Source organism: Sarcophilus harrisii, chromosome 2, assembly GCF_902635505.1.
Source record: "Sarcophilus harrisii chromosome 2, mSarHar1.11, whole genome shotgun sequence".
Classification (NCBI taxonomy): domain Eukaryota; kingdom Metazoa; phylum Chordata; class Mammalia; order Dasyuromorphia; family Dasyuridae; genus Sarcophilus; species Sarcophilus harrisii.
This window is the reverse complement of record NC_045427.1, coordinates 284463251-284483307: the sequence shown is the minus strand read 5'-3', so window position 1 is coordinate 284483307 and position 20057 is coordinate 284463251. Positions and strand designations below refer to the sequence as shown.

The window sequence follows — 20057 nt, the reverse complement described above, 5'->3', positions numbered from 1 at the left end:
GTTTTGGTGAGCAGGAAGCTCTTTATGAAGAGCTAAAGAAGTCAACATGGGCAGGGGCTCTTTTTTAACATTCATTTAAACAAATTTTTTGAATCCCAAATTTTCTCTCTCCCTCTCTCACATTCACCCTCCCTAGAACAGGGAGCAGTGTGATATAGGCTTGAACACAATCAGTCGTGTAAAACATATTACCATGGCAAGGGATTTAAAACTATCATCTCGGGATCCCTTTATACTCCGATATATAATGGAGGATCTTCCTCCAAAAGGCTTTTAAAAATAGTTATGTCTATTGATGATAACTGGTTAGGACACTTTAAAGTTGTCATAAAAATAATTTTGATCTCACAGATTCCCTGACACAACCCCTGGGACCACATTTTGAGAACCTTTGGAATAAGGGGGAAAAGTTCTGGCCTTGGGGTCAAGGTACGGTGGGTTCAAATCTAGAACCCCCTTTATTTTTTAAGCTGGATTTGTGATTTTTTTTTTTTTTTTGCCGTAGGGAGTTCTTTGTGAGGATTTGACCAAAGCAGATCAGTACCTTCTGGAATTTATAATCTTAGAGCACCTTGTTGCTGGCCTTGGGGGACACAGCCAGGATAGGGTCGGAGTGCAAAGTTTCTCCCCCTGAGCTCTGATATCTGTACCTCATTAATTCTCTGTCTTTGCTGCTTTCCAGCTATGTCCCATGAGCATATCACAAGAACGCTCGGAGTATTTTCCTTACTTATAAAATGCGAACAGTTGTACAAAAGAGCAGCCAGGTGGTGCAGTGCGTAGAGCACCCGGGCAGGTATCATGAAGACTCATCTTCCTGAGTTCAAATTTGACCTCAGACACTCCCTAGCTGGGTGAGCCTGGGCAGGTTACTGCTTTGTTTGCCTCAGTTTCCCCATCTGTAAAACAAGTTGGAGAAAAATGGCCATTGACTCCAGTATCTGTCAAGAAAACCCCCGGGGGGCCACGGAGAGTCAGTACCTCCCCCACACAGCTGTAGCGAGTATCAAATGAGATAATGGATGGAAAGCATTTTGCAAATGTTAAATAAAGTGCCATGTAAATGCCAGTTATTATTAAAGTGTTTTGGCATGTGCTTCATTTTCTTAATGGATTAATCGTTCATGTCATGGTTATAAATTCTCTGGGGAAAAGGAGAGGGATTGGAAGGAAAACTGTAGTTGGAAAAAAATAGAGATAAATCTCCTCCTGCCCCCCCTCCTTCTCCACCGTTAGCGTCTGCACTGGGCCTCCAAGGTGACGGGGCACTGAGGGCTATGACAGAGATGCCCCAGAAGAGCCCATTATGTGTCTCTTAAAAAAGAAAGGAAAGAAACCAGCTTCCATTGAAGTTCCGCCCCAATGGCTCCAGCTCTCCCAGCCTGACCCAGTAGCAAAGGCATTGGAGACGGGGGCAACATCAGACAGCATCTGTTCTCTGAGGGCTCGTGTAATTATATTTAAAAGGGAGCTTCTTCCAGGGGATGCTTGTTTGTTTTTGCAACGGCACCTCATGAAGGCCTGCTAAATCACAGTGTGGTGGAAGGAGCGTTAAGGGAGGGGATAACTTTTGGGGGGTGTTCAGTGATTTTGTGGGTATAGTGGATGACTAAATTCTATGGCCAATGCAGACTAGCACCTGCCCTACAACTTTCAGTCTTAGAGAGTTACCTGGGCCACTGAGAAGTTAGTGACTTGTCTAGCATCTCACAGTGATTGTCAGAGATGACTGAACACAAATTGGCTCATTATCCCCTAAACCAAGATGGCGCTCATCATATCTCCATAACAGAATCCTCCTGATGCCGTCTGTCCTCTTCGAGAACAAAGGACAAATAATAAACAGCAACAGCATCCTGGAACTTTTTAAACATTGAAGGAGGAAGGGATCAGTAAGTGCAAAGGAACATAGAAACCAAAAGAATAATGTAGTCTGCTAATTATCAAGTATTCCTTAAAGTTCAACATAACACCTCCCAGAGAAAAAGAGACACACAGACAGACAGACAGATAGGGAAAGAGACAGAGACAGACAGAGACAGAGAGAGAGAGGGGAGAGACCAAAAGATAGATACACACACAAAGAGAGACAGAGTCCCAGAGACACATAGAGATAGAGATAAACACAGAGACAGAGTGAGACAGTGAGACAGAGATAGAGATAGAGGAAGAGACAAAGACAGAGAGACAGAGACAAACAGAGAGACAGAGAGAGGGAAAGAAAGACAGAGAGAGACAGAGACAGAACAGAATTCAAAGGGAGAAGAGATAACCATTTGCCCATTAACAGGCAACTTGTACATTGTGAAAAGAGAAGGGAGAGGGAGAAGTCAAAATGCCATGAGATGGGTGAAACGAAAGGTAGGGATGTTTTAGCTCTCATGAGGAACCTTTTCCTTCTTCTATCCCCTTCTCTCTTACCAATGGAGGTTTCAAAAGTAATAGGTGAAATGAGAGGCCATTTAAAATCTCACTTGAAGAAAGCACGGCTTTATCCCATTGGACAAGGGGACAGAGAATCATGACACCTGAGATGAGGGAAACTGATCCCAGATAACTGGGGGACACACCTCGTGTCCCACAAACCGATGTGGGCCTAGAGCCGATGCTCCATGTGAGGCACAGAACTAGGCCAACCAAGTCAGAGCCTCCTCCACTGTCCCCTCTCTTGGCCTCCATTACATGCTCTGGATGCAGGACAGCAGTTCCGAGCCTGCTGCCTCAGGCTGGGTCCTGGTCCTCCAGGTGTTTGGCTGCCATTGGGGAAACCGACATCTTAATTGTAAACACACTTATGTCTTTCCCATATTGCTGCCTTGAAAGAACCCATAGCTGACACACATTCTGACCGTATAGTCTTGCTTTTCTACTTGGTCCTTAATAAAACTTAATCTGAACGCTCTACTGAGGGAAGTTCCTGAATTCAGAAACAAGAGAACTGAAAGACCACAAATAGATGGGCTGGGGTTTTAGAGTCTAAAAGATGGAAGGAACCTCAGAGACCAAACTTGCGTGCAACACTCCTGACAAGGACCATCCAGCTCCATCTCCACTAACAGGGAACTCACTACCTTTTCAGGAAAAACACTCTCCTTTTGGACAACCTGAATTCTTGGGAATTTTCCTACTTCCTAGTAACATAATTCTTATCCTTAGTTCTGTTCTTTGGAGCTAAGCAGCATGAATCTAATCTCTACTCCCAAGGGTGGTCCTCTGAATACTTAAAGACTTAATATCCCCTGAGATTTAGACATAAAGAATGTCTTCATAGACAAAGAGAATGAGAATAATACATTTGGCCCCCTCTTCTACCCCTCAGGCCTTTCTGAAGACTCTGGACATATATTCACCTAGTATTCACCTGGGCTCACCTAGCATTAGCTTTCCAATAGCACAAGGACCTTGTTTAAAAAAAAAGAATCCAGCTGGGAAGTTTCTTTTTAGTGCTTTAAAAGTTTAACTTCTCTATCCTCTTGTCCTTGCCTTCCCAACTCAGATGTCTCAATACATCCCCTGATTTCCAGGACCTTCCCATTCTCCACAGAAGGATACCTGGACCGCCTTTCTTTCTTTTTTGTTTATTGAGGCAAATGCCCAGGGTCACACAGCTAGGAAGGATTAAGTGTCCGAGGCCATATTTGAACTAGGGTCCTCCTGACTTCAGGGCTGGTGCTCTAACCATTGCACCATCCAGCTGTCCCCACCTTTCTTTCTCATCACAATGTCCTTATCATAACTTCCTCATTCCTAATAAGGTCCCACATCCTTCTCATTATAATGTTCTCATTGTTTTAGGTGAACTAATACAGATAATGGATCATAATAGCTTTTCATAGCTCCCTTTGCCTCAAACAATAAAGATGAATTCTAATTTCAAACACCAATGCATTAATGCAAAAAGCAATATGGGAGCTTCAGACCCTGGGCACTTGGGTTGGGGAGGGCTGGCTGAACACATCCTCTCATGAAACTTGTTTCCACATCCCCCTGACACTCCTTTTATCACAGCGCCCCACCCATGGTTCCCCTTTCAAGGGGCACTTGAACGCCTGCTTCTTTTTCTTTGAAAGTGTCTTACAGGTTGCAATTCATGTTTCCCTTCCCAGACCAGGAGGAGGGGCAGTCACAGGCCAGATGGCCGTTAGCATCTCAAGCCCCTGGGAAGCTCCTGGCGGGTGTGCTCGAGTGGGTTTTCCTACAGCAAGCAGAGGGAGGAGGTTGGGATGGAGGACCTAGCTGAGCCACAAAGTCCACGGCTCTTATCTCCCCTCAATTTTCAGGCTTTATCTAGGGGGAGAGCTTATCATCGGTGACACAGACCTGACGTCAGTGACCCGTTTGGAGGGAGGACGGCTCAGGCCCACAGACCCCATCCCTGGTACCCCGGGGCTGGGCCCCGGCCTGCTCTAACCCTCCTGGCTGGTCCCTCCTGGACCGGGAGAGGAAGAGAGAGGACACGGTGGGTGGAGCTTAGTTAGCAACTCGGGCTCTTCCCTCCGGGCTTCATTTTTCCCCAAGGCTTCTGGGCTGCTGAGGGGGAAGGCCTCCTTGGCCCCCCGCAGCCCCGAGCAGGTGAGGAAGCCCAAGCAGGAAGCCCGCAGCCTGGCCAAGTCCCTGTGGGTGTTCTCGCTCACAAAGCAGTACAGCACCGGGTCGGCCACGCAGTTGAAACTGGTCAGCAGAAGGGAAAAGTGGTAGGTGTTGAAGATCTCCTTGGCGAACTCGCAGCTGTCCTCCCAGAGGCTGCGCACGAGCAGCAGGACGTGGTAGGGCAGGAAGCAGGCCAGGAAGATCACCATGGTGCTCAGCACCAGCCTTTGGATTTGGTCCTTTCTGGTCTTCTGGGTACCGTGGCTTCTGCGCACGGCCCGCAGGATGCCCCAGTAGGAGAAGAAGAGCAGACAGATGGGGAAGAGGAAGCCCACCGAGAAGCGGTAGTAGTTGATCTTCCGCTGCCACGGCTGGATGGGGTAGTGCTCAAAGCAGACCAAGTGCTGGTCCTTGTCCTCCATGACCTCCGTGTGCATGAGGAAGATGACCCCGGCCAGCAGCTCCTTGGCCCAGATCCCGACGCTGACCCCCGCGGCGGCCTTCACCGTGCGGAACTGGTGGAAGCGGAAGGGGTGCGCCACGGCCAGGTACCTGTCGATGGAGATGCAGCAGAGAAAGCCCACGCTGATGTAGATGTTCTCGTAGAGGAGGATGCCGCAGATCTTGCAGGACAGGTCCCCGTGGAGCCAGTTGTCATGCTGCAGCACGTACTGGAGCCAGAAGGGCAGCGAGCAGATGTAGAGCAGGTCGGCCACGGTCAGGTTGCACAGGTACACGCCCAGCTCGTTCTTGGCCTTGATCTGCAGGTAGCCGTAGTAGAGAGAGAGGCAGTTGGCCGGGAAGCCCACCGCCAGCACCAGCACGTACACCACCGGGGCCAGCGTCTGGTGGATGGTGTGGTCGATGGTGCAGTTGGTGGCCGCGTTGCTCGTTGTGATGTTCCCCATCTTCTGGACCGAGGAGCACCGTACCCTTCAAGGAGTTAAAAGGTCGCCTGCTATTCACGGTCCCATTTTGTTCCCTTGGAGTCTGGGGTCCGCGCTACCCCTCGGTCATGGTCAAAGGGCTGTTGGTATCTCCAGAACATATTCCCCTGAGAGCCAAACAGAGAAAAGGCCAGAGAAGGGTTAGTACTCGCACTTCCCCGACACGTGGGCGATTCCTCCAACAGCCCCAAGTCACTAAATGCGTCCCTCCCCTTCCCTCCTCCGTTCTGGCCCTCAGTGATTCCTCCCGGGGGCATCACATCCAGAGGCATGGAACCAGGCCCGGAACCAGGCCCAGCGGAGGCACAAAGACTACAGTGCGTACAGAGGCATCAGACCCATTTTGGGGGAAGCCACAAAAGGTCTAGCACATTCTGGAAAGCGATCTGGAGCCCTGTGCCAAGTGATTACATTGACCATACTTTTTCCATGTACAAATACCAGTACTGGCTCTATACTCTGAAGAGATCAAAGAATGAGGGCGAAAGGATCTGTGTATACAAAAAGAATTATTATGTTCTTTTGTGGTGAATTAGAAGGGGGAACAGCTGAACAAATTCTAGTAAGTGAATGTGGTGGAATATTATTTCAGAGAGACTTGCGAAGTCTTGTGTTAACTAATACACAGAAATGAGCAGAAGAACAATATTGTAAAAAATAATTTTTTTTGAAAGACATTGAAGCTCCAGTGGTCAACCATAATTCTATAGGATTCATGATGACCAATGCTGTCAACCTCCAGACAGAGAGTTGATGAATTCAAAGTACAGAATGAGAAATACATTTTTGGACACTGCAGATTTGGGATTTTTCTTGCTTGACCAGGCTGATTTGTTAATGATGGGTTTCCCCTGTTTTGAAGGGGAGAAGGCAAAAAGAGGGAAGCTAGGGGAAGAATTATTCACCCCCTCCCCAAAAAATAGAAAACAGAAAAAGACTTTTTTTTAAATACACAGAAGAGAATAGAATGAAAGCCAGGAAAAATCATGGGCAAGGAGGACAGATTTGAAAGTACATAGTAAATTTGTCTGCATATAACAGAGAAACACAACTTCACATATAACCCTCTCTTTTTACACTGTTGTGTATACTGAAAAGTTTACTTGTTCCTGAAGTTCAGACTATTTTTTTAAAATGTGAAAAAATAAAAATAAAAAAGTGAATTATACTTAACAATTTCATGACATAATAAAGTTCATGACAAACATTAAGCTTAATGAACTTTAAAAATAATTTATGAGCGTTAATTAAGTCATTAAAAACCAAGTTTGTAATCATCACTCTCTAGCCCTTCTCAGGAAAGCCCCAGAAGTGGCTTAAATCCTAATTGATATTCTCATAGAAGAGGTCTCTCTTTGGTAATGTTCACTAGGTTACAATAGAGAGTATTAGGTTTGAGTCAAGAGTAGATGATTTCAAATCTGATATGTTATTTATTATTTGTGTAAATCACTTCATCTTTTTAGATCTATTTCTTAAATTGTAAAATGAGGGGGTCAGACAAGATTGACTCAATTCTCTTTCAGAGTGCGATATTACAATTTTATGTGAACATATTAATGGAACAAATTATCCATCACTCACCTTCAAAAAATGCAATTTAAATAAAAACTGGAACCTTAATTACTTTTCATAATACTCATTTTTTATATTTTGAGTTTCCAATTCTTTCTCTTCCTTCAGCCCTTTCCCCAATCACTGAGAAGGCAAGCAATATGATACCAATTACATGTACAAATTCATGTAAAACATTTCCAAATTAGTCATATTTCTTAAAAAAAGAAAAGAGAAAGTGAAAAAATGCTTCAATCTGTACTCAAAGTTCAACGGTTCTTTCTGAAGGTAGCATTTCTCATCATGACTCCTTTGGAATTGTCATGGATCACTATATTCCTCAGAGTAGCTAAATCTTTCACAGTTGATTATTGTTACTATGTTGCTTGTTACTGCATACAATGTTCTTCTGGTTCTGCTCACTTCACTTTACATCTGTTCATGTAAAGTCCTTTCATCATTTCTTACAGCACAATAGTACTCTTATCATAATCATATAGCATAATTTGTTCAGTCATTCCCCAATTGATGGGCACCCTCATGATTTATAATTCTTTTCTATCACAAAAAAAGAGTTGCTAAAAATATTTTTGTACATATTTTGATCTCTTTTATCTCTTTGGAATACAGACTTAATAATGGTATTGCTGCTTCAAAAGATACTAGAAAGCTTGAGAATGCTCTAAAATACTACATGTTGGCTGATTGATGTTCTTTGTGTTTAGAAAAGAAATCCCAGAGTGACTAAGCAAGAGGCCCTCAGCTATGATCCTAACTACAAGTCTTATTTTAACTTCAGGTCTTGCTTCTCTCCTCTAGAATATGGGAACATTGCCATTACTGCCTTGACAAATGGGAAAGGGGACCAAAGATTTGTTAAGTACTTAAGTCCTAGGCACTGGGCTAAGTGATGAAATGGATAGAATGTTAAGCTGGAGTTAAGAAGACTCATCTTCCTGAATTCAATACAGCCTCAGACACTTACTAGCTGTGTGACCCTGGGCAAGTCATTTAACCCTATTTGCCTCAGTTTCCTCATCTGTAAAATAAACTGGAAAAGGAAATGGCAAATGGTTCCAGTAACTTTGCCAAGAAAACCCCAAATGGGATCATGAAGAATTGGACAACTATGTTACATGCCTTATAATCTTATTTGATCTTAACAATTTAACAAGTAAAGTAGGAGTTATTATTATCATCCCCTTTTTGCAGTTGAAGAAACTGAGGCAAATAGAAGTAGAATAACTTATCCAGAATCCCACAGCTAGTAAGTGTTTAAGGCCAGGCTTGAGCTCAGCTCTTCCTGACCTCAGAACCAGCTCTGTAGAATCTATCACAAAGAAGTTAAGGACTTTATCTTAAAGGACTTAAATCCTACATTGTGTTTTGTAAAATTATAATAGTTTTTTTTTTATTTTCAAAGTACATGCAAAGATAGTTTTCAATATTCATCCTTGAAAAACCTTGTGTTCCATATTTTACTCCTCCTATTCGTATAAAACCTTTTTAATTTAGTGTAATCAAAGTTATCCACTTTGCAATTTCATAATATTCTTGAATTCCTTTCTTTTCCACAGATCTGAGAAGTAGACTATTCCTTGTTGTCCTAATTTGCTTCAGTATTACCCTTTTACATTGTGTTTTAAATTAGTCCCAATCCATCAAAGTCCCAATCAAAAGCCTAGACACTGAGGCTTAAGTAAAGGAGGAAGCTTACTTCTTCCTTCCAAGACCTTCATAAAATATTGTGGGAAAAAATAACATGGACAATAACAGTGTGGTCCTTTTGGGTCCTTTAGCTGGTCTTCAATAACATTAATTTTTATATTTCTACTTGGGTGCTAGAAATAATCTGATAATAACATGGAACAAAAATCAGGTATCATCCAAAGCATGGTCCTTCTTGGGAGGCAGGTAGGGAACCTGGTTAGTGAGGGAAGATGAGAAAAGTGTTTTTCCTCTGCATTCTTCAGGTGCTTCTGGCTTGCAGCTTTGAGAAGGAAGATGGATGATGTCAATCTCACTTTGGTTGATGGAGGGAAATAACACTCTGGAATTAAGAACTAATGTCATATCCCTGAACCCACCTTGCTGTACTTAAAAGAATTCACAGAATGTTCCCTTCAATGATATCCAGGACTCTCTTTTGGGAAGTGGTATGTAACCATGAGAGCATCCTGCATTTCTCAGGAGCCAGGGAAGGAATTAGAATGAAGTAAAGCAGTAGAAGGAAATATAAAAACCTCTGTTGACTGCTAGATGCTTGGAGCATTTGTCTGAATAACTTGAAAGTTAACTAAAAGTCTCTATTTATTTTAGCCTTCATTATAATAATAATGTCTTGCATTTCTACTTCAACTCTGGCCTTGTTTCTACTTAGAGAATGATGCCCCTTATAATGTTGAGAATCTTTATAAAATATAAGAATCCAAATTTTTCTTAGACAAAGAAACTCATTTATCCAGTTCAGTAACAAAAACAGAAAGCATAGAAAATATACACAGTAGAAATGTAATGTTCTTCTTTAAAAAATATAATGTTCTCTGGGAACAGGTTTCTTGGGGGGCTCTGGAGGGAGCTTTAGTTTCAGTTCAGTGTAATCACCCCAAATGCAGCCAGGAGTTAAAGTCCAAATCTTTTATTTTCTCCTTCAAAGTCTTGTCTCTTTTCCTGGGGCCCAATTAGCTTTAATAGAGGCCTATCTCTCTCCTTGGTTCCGAGAGTTTAAGCTGCCTTCTCTGGCTTGTGAATCTTCTCGATTGAATCCTGACTGAGGCTCAGAGCTTCTAGTGGGCTTCTGTCTCTAGTGGGCTTGTCCTCCTAGCCCTGAAAGCTTCTTGCTTATATGCCATACACTGCGTACATACCAATCATTAGTGAAAGACTAGGAAACCATTATTTGTTGTAGGATTAAATCAATGCTAAACTAGATTTAACCATTGTCTCCTCAATTCCACTTAGTACCTTGTTTCAAGTTCTGGCCCATAACATCTCCTTGAAGGATTAAATCAATCATACCGGACCATGCTAAATTAGATAACTATTGTCTCTATGAATTCCACTGACTTAGTACCTTGTAAGAATCATAACATAGAAAATATTACAAACAGTAAGGACAACTAGATGGCACCGTGGAAAGAGCATCTGAGCTGAAGTCAGTTTCCTCATCTATAAAATGAACTGGAAAGGGAAATGGCAAACCATTCTTGCATCTTTGTCAAGAAAATCTCAAATGGGATCAAGGAAAACTGGACATAATTGAAAAACAACCCAACCATAAAATACCAGAGAACAAAGAGTGAAGGAACTCTCCACCTGGGAGCAAGACAACTCAGCTCAACCAAGGTAGTCCCAGATATCACGAAGGGGAAAATTCCTTGAAGTCTTTGAGCATAGCAGGTTGGGGACAGGGATATGACATTAATTCCTTCATGTCAGTTTCTTCCAGAATATTGTTTCTCCCCAGCAATTTAAAGTGGGATTAGCATCATCCATTTTCTATCTCAAAACCAGGAGCACCTGAAGCAAAGAAACTCAAGAGATCCAAGAGACTCCAGAAGCCAGAGAGAGAAGTCCAACTCTCTCCTCTTCCCCTCTCCCTAACCCTCACACAGGCATGGGGCATAGATCTCTACAGATGATGAAAGGGTTCCACACTAATGGGTTTTAGGATTCTGGTTACACTCCTCCCCTGAGCCAATTTTTTTTTTTTTTTTTGCATTCCCTTGCAAAGATGAACTGGAATAAATTTAAAACCTGTAATTGTACAATATAAGCATTAGCCCTTCAATATAATAAGAATGATTCTCCTTGAGCACCAAGTACCCAACTTTCAGTATTATTGAAACTGGAATGAACAAACGCACATTAGCAGTACATGCTGTAGCTGTGACACTTTATAGAGCATCACCTGAAAAGATGACAAGGACAACATACCCGACACATGCACATTTCAAAAGTACATGCACATCCATCGCTCACAGGAGTCAGTCTAAAGCAACAGATGTGTCTAAGAAAGCAAAGCTTTGACAAGGACACTAGTAATAGGCCTTCATATAAAATACTACTTAACCATAAGCAGCAGCATATATGCGACATAATTAATAAACAGACAATCCTATGGCAGGAACCTAATTCAAAAAACAAGTCAAATGAACACAAAAGCATAATTTCTAAAAAGAAAATTCAAGCATGCAATAATTCATATTTCATAAGGACAATCTCTAATATTTTTGCCTTAATATTTAATATGATATCTTGCACTAACCTAATGATTAGTCTGAAAGGTATAGTTCCCTTGTCATTGACCGATTTTTTAGATCTTATACCTGAATAGTATTTGGTATTGGCTAACCATTTACAACTTGTGTAAATATACCTGGGCTGGCAGCCATGATAGCTTGGCTACCAGTTTGTTCTTGCTCTGTGAGCTGAATCTGCACTCCATAGCAGTTTTTAACAAGGACAGCCACACTGACACCACCACCAGTTCTTTATTGGTTTATGGGACATTGTGCAGTGGTGATGATTAAAAATTGAGAATTTGGCTTACAATGCTGTGGACAATGAGTGGATCTCAAGTTGCCATCCTTTCTAACCCTTTTATGACTGGTATTTGGGTAAAATATCTTTAAAGCCTATGACAGGGCTTAGATTTGCTGGCCTGAATGAAGAAGACTATCCATACATGGGATATATAGATATAATCAAAAAAAGGACATTTGGGCTCTGGTTCATCCAAACCTTCCAAACTCCTCATAATGTCAGCACTGATTGGAATTGATTCTATTCTTCAAAAATCTAGCCGGACACTGCCAGCAATAAGTTGGTACCCACTACCTACTGTACACTTTGACCATCCATGCAGACTGTGAAGAACTTATAAGCAGATAGAGGTAAGAGGTTCCAGTGAATATCCCAGGAGCTCCAACTGTCCACTCTCTGCACTAGATCCTGAGGATCTCCCATTTAGAGATTCCCATTATCACAAGAAGAGAAGCCTAGATTGGGGCTGGAACTCAGCAAGAAGATGGGCACATTCTGATTGCACAAGTATGCTTGAGGTACAACTCAAAGAATCCCACTCACTCATTCTGGACCATTCAGAGAAAGAGCTAGGAAGATAATTTTGTCTATAATGGAAGATCTCAGAAACTGTCTCAAAGAAATGCTGGTGAAAGCCAACATCACAGAATCCAGAAGCCCTTATACACGACCCTTTGTCGTCGTCCTAAGAAAATGTGTGTTGATTACTCAACTCTGAATAAAAGAACTAAAGAGTCCAGTGCACTATGTGACATGAATGCAAGATGACTTGGATTGTCTCCAAGGCAACCAGGGATTTTCAACACTGGACTTGTGTAGTGGCTACTACCAGATTTAGTGTCTGAGGAAGACAGGAAGATGTCTTTCATCTATTTAGCTGGAATTTTAACAGTTTGAGCGCATGTCCCAAGTTCTCTCTGGGGCATGAGACATTTTCCAAAGTCTGATGGAGAAAGTGGATGGAAACATGAATTATCTGGAAGCTTTAGTATACCTTGATGACAACATTGTCTTTGTTAGGTGCTAGGGGAACTTAAGATCAGCTGGAGAAAACTTGTCTGACAAATGACAATTTTGTAGAGCTTCTGTTAAGCATGGGGTCGAGTCGCATTGTTTACAGTAGAAACTTCTCAAGTGGTCACAAAATCTTAGACACTTAAGAACTTTTCTGAGATCTTAGTTAATAAACATTTGTTAAGTACCTACTTGTACTAAGTACTTTAAAAAATATTCCATCCAAACAGCAACCCTAGAGGTTTTTTTATTATTTTTTTTACAAATGAAGAAACTGAGGCAAACAGAAATTAAATGACTTTCCCAGAGTCACACAGCTATTAAGTATCTGAGACTACATTAGAACTCAGGTCTTCCTGATCCGAATTCCAGCACTTTCTTCACTGTGCTACCCCTCCTGTTCTGTGGGGGGAGTTGTTCTCCTCTAAAAAGGGTAGAAGAAAAGTTCCAATTAATTAAATGTTCTCCTTAGTAGATTTTTAATTAATAGTAAATCTAAAAAATGAGCTAGATGTGGAAATGGCAAATCATTCTAGTATCTTTGCCAAGAAAACTCCAAAAAAGGGGTCACAAAGAGTAGAATATGACTAAAATGATTAACAATAATAACAATGCTACCTATTGGACCTTGTTAGGATTAAAGGAAATAATGTATGCAAATCCCTTTGCAAATCTTAAAATGCTTCATAAATGTGAATTATTATTTCTCTTTCCCACAAGAACATTCAAGGAAAAGAATATGAATTGTCAGTATTTAACTAGTCCCAGTGCTAAAAAAAAAAAAAAAAAAACCCCAAACCCAAAAACCTAGAAGTGAACTTGACTATTCATTCACTTAACTCTGATTGTTAGATTTCTATACATCTAGAAGAAATTTCTCTCCCACACAACAACCCTTCAGATAGTTAAAGACAGCCTTCTATTCCTTTTCCCAATATCTATCCCGACCGGGTCTTTTCTTCAGATTAAATATGCTCAGTTCTTTCAGTGGATCCATTACTTCCTGACCCCTCAACATCCTAGTTGTCTTCCTCTACCCATGGCCACCTCATGGCCACCTTGTCGATATCCCTTTTAAATGTGGTGAGCAGAACTGAACCCAATTCTCTAATTGTGGATTGCCTTTGAGATCTCTTCCAGCTAAATGATTCTGTGTTTCTATTAGACTTGAAGTCAGTAGACCTGAGTGGGAATACTAGATCTAATATTACTTCGAACAAATAGTTACCTCTTTAAGCTTCAGAAGGCAACAATTGTAAAATGCTCCTTACCTCAGAAAGCTGTCATGAGGAAAATGCTTTGTAAATCTTAGAAAACTTTAAAACTGCAACTGTTATCATTACTAGTTGTAAGCTAAGAACAACATTTCCATATATGGTGATTAATTCTACAATCTCCAGTTCTATGAAAAGAGAAACCAAGAAAATTATTTACCTAATGTGACACAGGGAAGGTCGGTGCACTCTCTAGCAGATCTGAAATGTCCATTTGTATAAAGGTATAGCCACAGAGCCAGGCTCTCTGAAAGGGATATAGCAAAGACTGAAAAGAAGGGAAAAGACATAGCTAGCCAATTTCTCAAATGGTTTGGTTTTCCCTTCAAGAAACTTCCCTTCAGGAGTTGGAGATTTCATTAAAAGTTCAGACATTTTCAGGAAAGAGTAACTGATACAAAAGTTGTCAGTCAGATCAAATCAATAGCACAAGGACCCCAAGTCTCAGCTTATCATGATGAGAATATAATGTTCCCCTTTTCAGTTGATAGCATTTTCCTAGAATCCCAAGCTTTATTTTAGAATATAGAAGCTCCTTCTAAGAGCCCCTTGGATGAATCGATAGGTCATACTAGCCTTGAAAGCAGTTCTCATGAAGCTTCAGAAATGAGTCATGAGGAAAAAGAATTTCATTCTGGACTTGAATAGTATGGTTTGCATCTCATTATTTATTCATTCAATAAACATGTGTGCAAAGCACTTTGCTAGGTACTGAGGAAAGCACAAAGTTACCACAACACAAACATTTGGTTTACTAAGCCAAATGCCAACCTAAAGGCACCTTCTCTCCCAAAAAGTTTGCCATTTATACATAAGAATCATTCAGTATTCAATTAAGCAGCCAGCATTTATTAAATATCTATCATATGCCATCACTGTGCTATGTGCTGGTGATACAAAGAAAGCAAAAGACAGTCTCTGTTCTCAAGAATTTGACAATTTAAAATAAAATAAACCCCCAAAACCCTATTTAATGATTACACCTATTATAAACACCTGAAGAAACATAAAACAAGGAAATGTGTGCTTGCCAAAGGTAATTTCCTGTCATGGTGATCAAAGAGATTCCCTGCAAGTGGATTTATATCCCCCAATGAATTCTGTTTACAGATGTTATTGGACTGGCTGCATCAAGCCCCCATTGTGCTAGCCATAATCAAGGAAGGGAACATCGTGGAAGATGTAGCTACTGTGAACAATATAAGATCCAAGACAATTACGAAGGACTCATAATGAAAAATGTTATCCACCTACAGAGCTTTAGAAAATTGATGAGTCCTGAATGCAAATTGGTCTCAATTTTTCTTGTTTTTTTTTTTCCCCCAACACTGCTAATATGAAAATGTTTTGCATGATTTCATATGTACAATTGATATATTTCTTGTCTTCTCACTAGGTGGAGGAGGGGTGGCAGGAAGAGAGAATTTGAAACTCAATTAAAAAAAAAAGAATGTTAAAACTAGATAATAAATTTAGGAGGAAAAACAGCATGGAAATATTTTAGAGTATGCTGGAAGGAGTCTTTAGCCACTCAAAAATTTAGCCTGAACATCCACAAAGTAAAGAACAAATGCATCAGATTGCCTAAATTGTAATATGCATTTGGTTGAAGATAGACAGTATAGAGGGGCAATGAATTGGGCACAGTAGGATAGCATAGGATGGGCAGACATGATGGGTGGGATTTTCATCACTGCAGGGACCTTCTAAAATCAGTGAGATTCGTCAGGTAGAATTCAAGTCCAAGTTTTAATAATTAAAAAATGAACATACAATTGATAAATGCTCAAGAGACATAAATAGGCAGTTTTTGGAGGAAAAAATCAAACCTATATTTAGTTATATGAAAAAAAGTCCTAAATCATTATTGTTTACAGAAATGTAGATTAGAAAAATTTGAGATACTTCCTCACATCTATCAGATTGACTAAAATGATAGGGGAAAAAAATGACAAATGTTGGAGAGGACATGGAAAAATCAGGATACTAACACACTGCTGGTGGAATCTGTAATCATGCCCCCACATGTAATTTATGCCCACATAAAACTGTGTGGACCCTTTGACTTAGCAATATAACTACTAGAGCTCTTTCTCAGAGAAAAAGGAAAAGAAGCTATATGTTCTAACATATTTATAGCAGCTCTCTTTATGGTGGAAAGGAGTTGGAAATTGAAGAAATGCTCATCAGTTGGAGAATGGCTGAATTAAGTTATGGTATAAGATTGTGATAAAACGCTACTGTGCTATAACAAATAATGAGCCATTGATGAGCTTTTTCCTTTTGGTTTGATTCTTCTTTCACAATATAACTAATCTAGAAATATGTCTAATATGATTGTACATATTTAACCTATATTAAATTGCTTGCTATCTTGGGGAGAAGAGAAGGGAGGGAGGAAGAAATAAATAGAAATCAAAACCTTACAGAAGTAAATGTTGAAAACAAAAAATTTTTGAAGAATGTCAAAGAAAAACTTTAAATCAAAATTTAAATAAAAAAAAAAAGAAATGATGGACAAGTTGATTTTAGGAAAATATGGAAAGACTTACATGAAATAATGGAATGAAGTGAGCAGAGCCAAGAAAACATTGTGTAGAAGAACAGCAATACTGTTTGCAGAGTAAATATAAAAGACTATGCTATTCTGAGTTATGTGAACATTCAAATCATTTACAAAGGACCTATGAAAGAAGATGCTATCCACCTCCAGAGAAATAACTAGTACATGAAACTATATATTGTATATTTGTATACAATTATATATTCTTTAGTGTAGGGTTGGGAGAGAAGGAAGAAAATAGTTTGGAACTCAAATGTAACAACAACAAAAAAAGACAAAAAATATGATACATCTTCCCTCTATCTGCCAGCCAAAGGTCCACCCTCCCATTAGTATTCCTCTTCCATGTCCTCTATTGCCTTCCCTGAAAAGGCAAATAGCTTTTCAACAAGCTCCTTCTGCTATCCTGTGGTTGGAAAAGCACCAGAACAGGAGTCAGGAGATCTGAATGTTAGTTTTGGTTTTTACCATTAAATAGCTGTGTGATTTGGGGTAAATCACTTCCTCTCTCTAATCTTCAGTTTCCTCAAATGTAAAATAAAATAAATGTCAAACTAAAGGGGCTAAAGCAGATGGTCAGTATGGTTCTTTCCATTTCTAACGATCTATAATTCTTTTAATTTAGGGCTTGTTTGGATTTTTGGCCCCTCTCTGAAGAGAAAATCATGAAACCATGGAGAGTTGGGTAGACCCTGTAGGTCATCTCTTCCAATTTCTACTAAAATTGGAATTCCCTCTCTTACATCCTAGACTCTATTTGAACTTTTTCAGTTTCAGTTCAGTTATTATGACAGAAATGAGGAAATACAATCAAACAACCTTGTCATCGAACCTTGTCTCTAGTTTATAGAGATCTCACAAGGCAGATCATTCCATCTTTAGACAACTGAATTACTAGAAAGTCCTTCCATATTTGTTAAGTTAACATCTGTTTCCCAGGATCTACGAAGCCACTAGTCTGAGAGCTACCTTCTGGGAAAAGAAAAAATCTACTTGATAGTTTTTTTTAAAAAGTATTTAGATATACCCTCATCGCAAATCTTTCTTTTTCCAAACTAAACAGCCTAGTTTCCTTAACACTGGACAAATCACTTTACTTAACTGTGCTTCAGTTCTTCATCTGTGAAATGAGGGATTCAATGACCTCTAAGATAATACCTTTGATCTTAGTGCAGACTAAATCAAGAGAGCTGGATTCAAATCCTAGCTCTAAACTAGCTGTTTGAAATTAGGCAAGTCATGGTGTTTCTCTGAGCTTCTAGGTTCCCTAGTGAGAGCTATTTCTCACAGGAAGTAGTTCTCAAGTCTTTAGTTATCCTGATCATCTTTGGTTGTATTTTATTTTGTCAGCATTTTTCTCAGTGGACCGCTTTTCCCAAAAGCTCCTGAAAGAAAACCACTTTCCCTGGTGAGCTGAAGGACCTCTTCCACTCCTTGTGCTCTTTAGAATAGAGTATGGTTCAATTCCTTTTGGGGAATATAGGAAATCAGTTGCCTTCTAGAAGTAATCCTTAAGCTTTAATGTTTCCAGGGAAGGAAGTGACCCCAAATTGGATTCCAATTTGGATGATGATGATCTAGGGAGATAATATTTGCAATGCAACTTAGCACAATGTCTCAAGCATAGCACACCAGTACTTGCTTATTTTCCTTATTTCCTTCCTTCACTTGCAAAAGCCCTAAACTTCCATATTCCCTGCAGTTCTAATATCTTCCAGAAAGAGTCTGTCAATCTATAGATAATGCTGCAAGATAATATTCCAAATGGTTCCTTCCCTCCCTCTTTCTACCACCTTTGAACTGGTCAAGTACACATATGTGTGCATACACACACAATTTTAGAACTGAACGAGGGGACCAAATGTCTATCGGGAAAATGTTTCTTCATTAATTCAAAAAGAATTATGCCTTGTGCCTTAAGTGGTGGTCAATGAAAAGCAATTTTATCGTAATCAATGTATGTGGAGATCACTAAAGAAATAATAATAATAATAAAGAGATGAAATAAATATGAAATTATATTTTATCTTAGAATCAATAGGGAGCCACTGAAGTTTACTGAGTTAGATCTCTGCTTTGGGAAAATCACTTAAAGAACTATGTACAGGAAAGATTAGAGAGGGGTGAAATGAGGAAAGGAGATCAATTAGGAGAATACTGTAATAGTCCTGCTGGAGGGTGATAGGATGGAAGCTACATAAGTAGACATGAGATATATGATGGCTATGGAAATGGCAAAATTTAGAAATTGTGAAGGAAAGTGAAGATTCAAGAAAATTGAAATTTTAAGCATGGGTGACTGGAAGAATAGTGATATCCTTGATAAAAATAAGTCAGAAGATGAGAGGGTTTGGGGACAAAAGATTTAATTAGTTCACTTTGGGAGAGTGCTGATTTAGAGATGTCTATGAAACCTCAAGTTTGCAATGACCCACAATGACCCACCATGGGTCAGGAGTTTGGGGAAAAAGTTCAGGCTTCCATACAGATGATACTTAAACCCCTGTGCCCTGATGGATTAACTGAATGAGAGGCAGTGAGAAGAGAGGAGTGGCCAGGACCTTAGAGAATACCAACCATCAGAAGATAGGATATGGTTGGTGGTCCAGCAAAGGAAATGAAGGGAAGATAGAAGAGGCAGAAGGAGAAAGGGGAGAAAGCAGTGTCACAAAAACCCAGAGAGGAAACGGGAAGTATCCAGGAAGGAAGAATGGCAAAATAGCATTAAATGCTTGAAGAGGTCAAGGATGGGGATGCAGAAAAGACCAAATTTGGCAATTAAGAGATCATAAGCGACTTTGAAAAGAATAGTTTCAGTTTCATGACAAGGCAAGGAAAAGGATTCTGGAAGGATGGTGGATGGAAGTAGAGTGGGTTTGGGAAAAGGAAATAAGGGAATAAGCATTTTTTAAAAGTGCTTCCTGTTCGTCAGACACTGTGATAAGTACTTTAACAAATATTATCTCATTTGAAGCCGACAATGGCTATGTAAGGGAGATGCTATTATTATTCTCCTTTTGCAGTTGAAGAAACAGGTAAACTTTAAGTGATTTGCCTAGGCTGTATTTGAACTCAGGTCTTTCTGACTTTATGGCACAATGATTTGTAGTCAGGAAAATATAACTTCTGGGTTATAATCTGACCTCAGACACTTTTAGCTGTGTGATCCTGTGCAAATCACTTAAAGTTTGTCTCAGTTTCCTCATCTGTAGAATGAGAAGAAAGAAATGGTAAACCAACCACTCCAGTATCTTTGCCAAAAAAACTCCAAATGGGGTCATGAAGAGTAGGACATGATTGAAAACCAAATGACCAACAACTTCCTAACTCCAGGTTTAGTACTCTATACACTGTGCCACTAAATGTTTCCTAAAAAGAAAGATAATGTAATGTAGTCCTATCCATGGCTGCTCATCCTTTGAGTATCCATCCACAGTGTGGAAATAATGAAGGGATGGAATAGTTCTGTTAAAGGCAAGTCCAGAATTAGTTCTAAAGCACAGGACAGGATGCCAATCATCTTTCCAAAGCCTGGAGGATCACACACTCTTTAGGGCTTGGAATATTCTA

General features: G+C 40.1%; 1 protein-coding gene across 3 annotated transcripts in view; it reads right to left on the bottom strand.

Annotated features, from left to right (window-relative positions):
* Positions 1-2474: 2474 nt before the first annotated feature.
* Positions 2475-20057, bottom strand: part of GPR68 (G protein-coupled receptor 68) — a 40328-nt gene continuing 22745 nt past the window's right edge. For 2 of the 3 annotated variants that reach the window (XM_031952348.1, XM_012547337.3), the window contains exon 2: positions 2475-5644. In XM_031952348.1, coding sequence (XP_031808208.1) covers positions 4407-5498 — 1092 coding nt within the window. In that variant the 5' untranslated portion in view covers positions 5499-5644 and the 3' untranslated portion in view covers positions 2475-4406. Of the gene's footprint in view, positions 5645-10310; positions 13075-14084; positions 14172-20057 lie in introns of those variants that run through there. The other variant, XR_004231975.1, reaches the window with a different exon arrangement.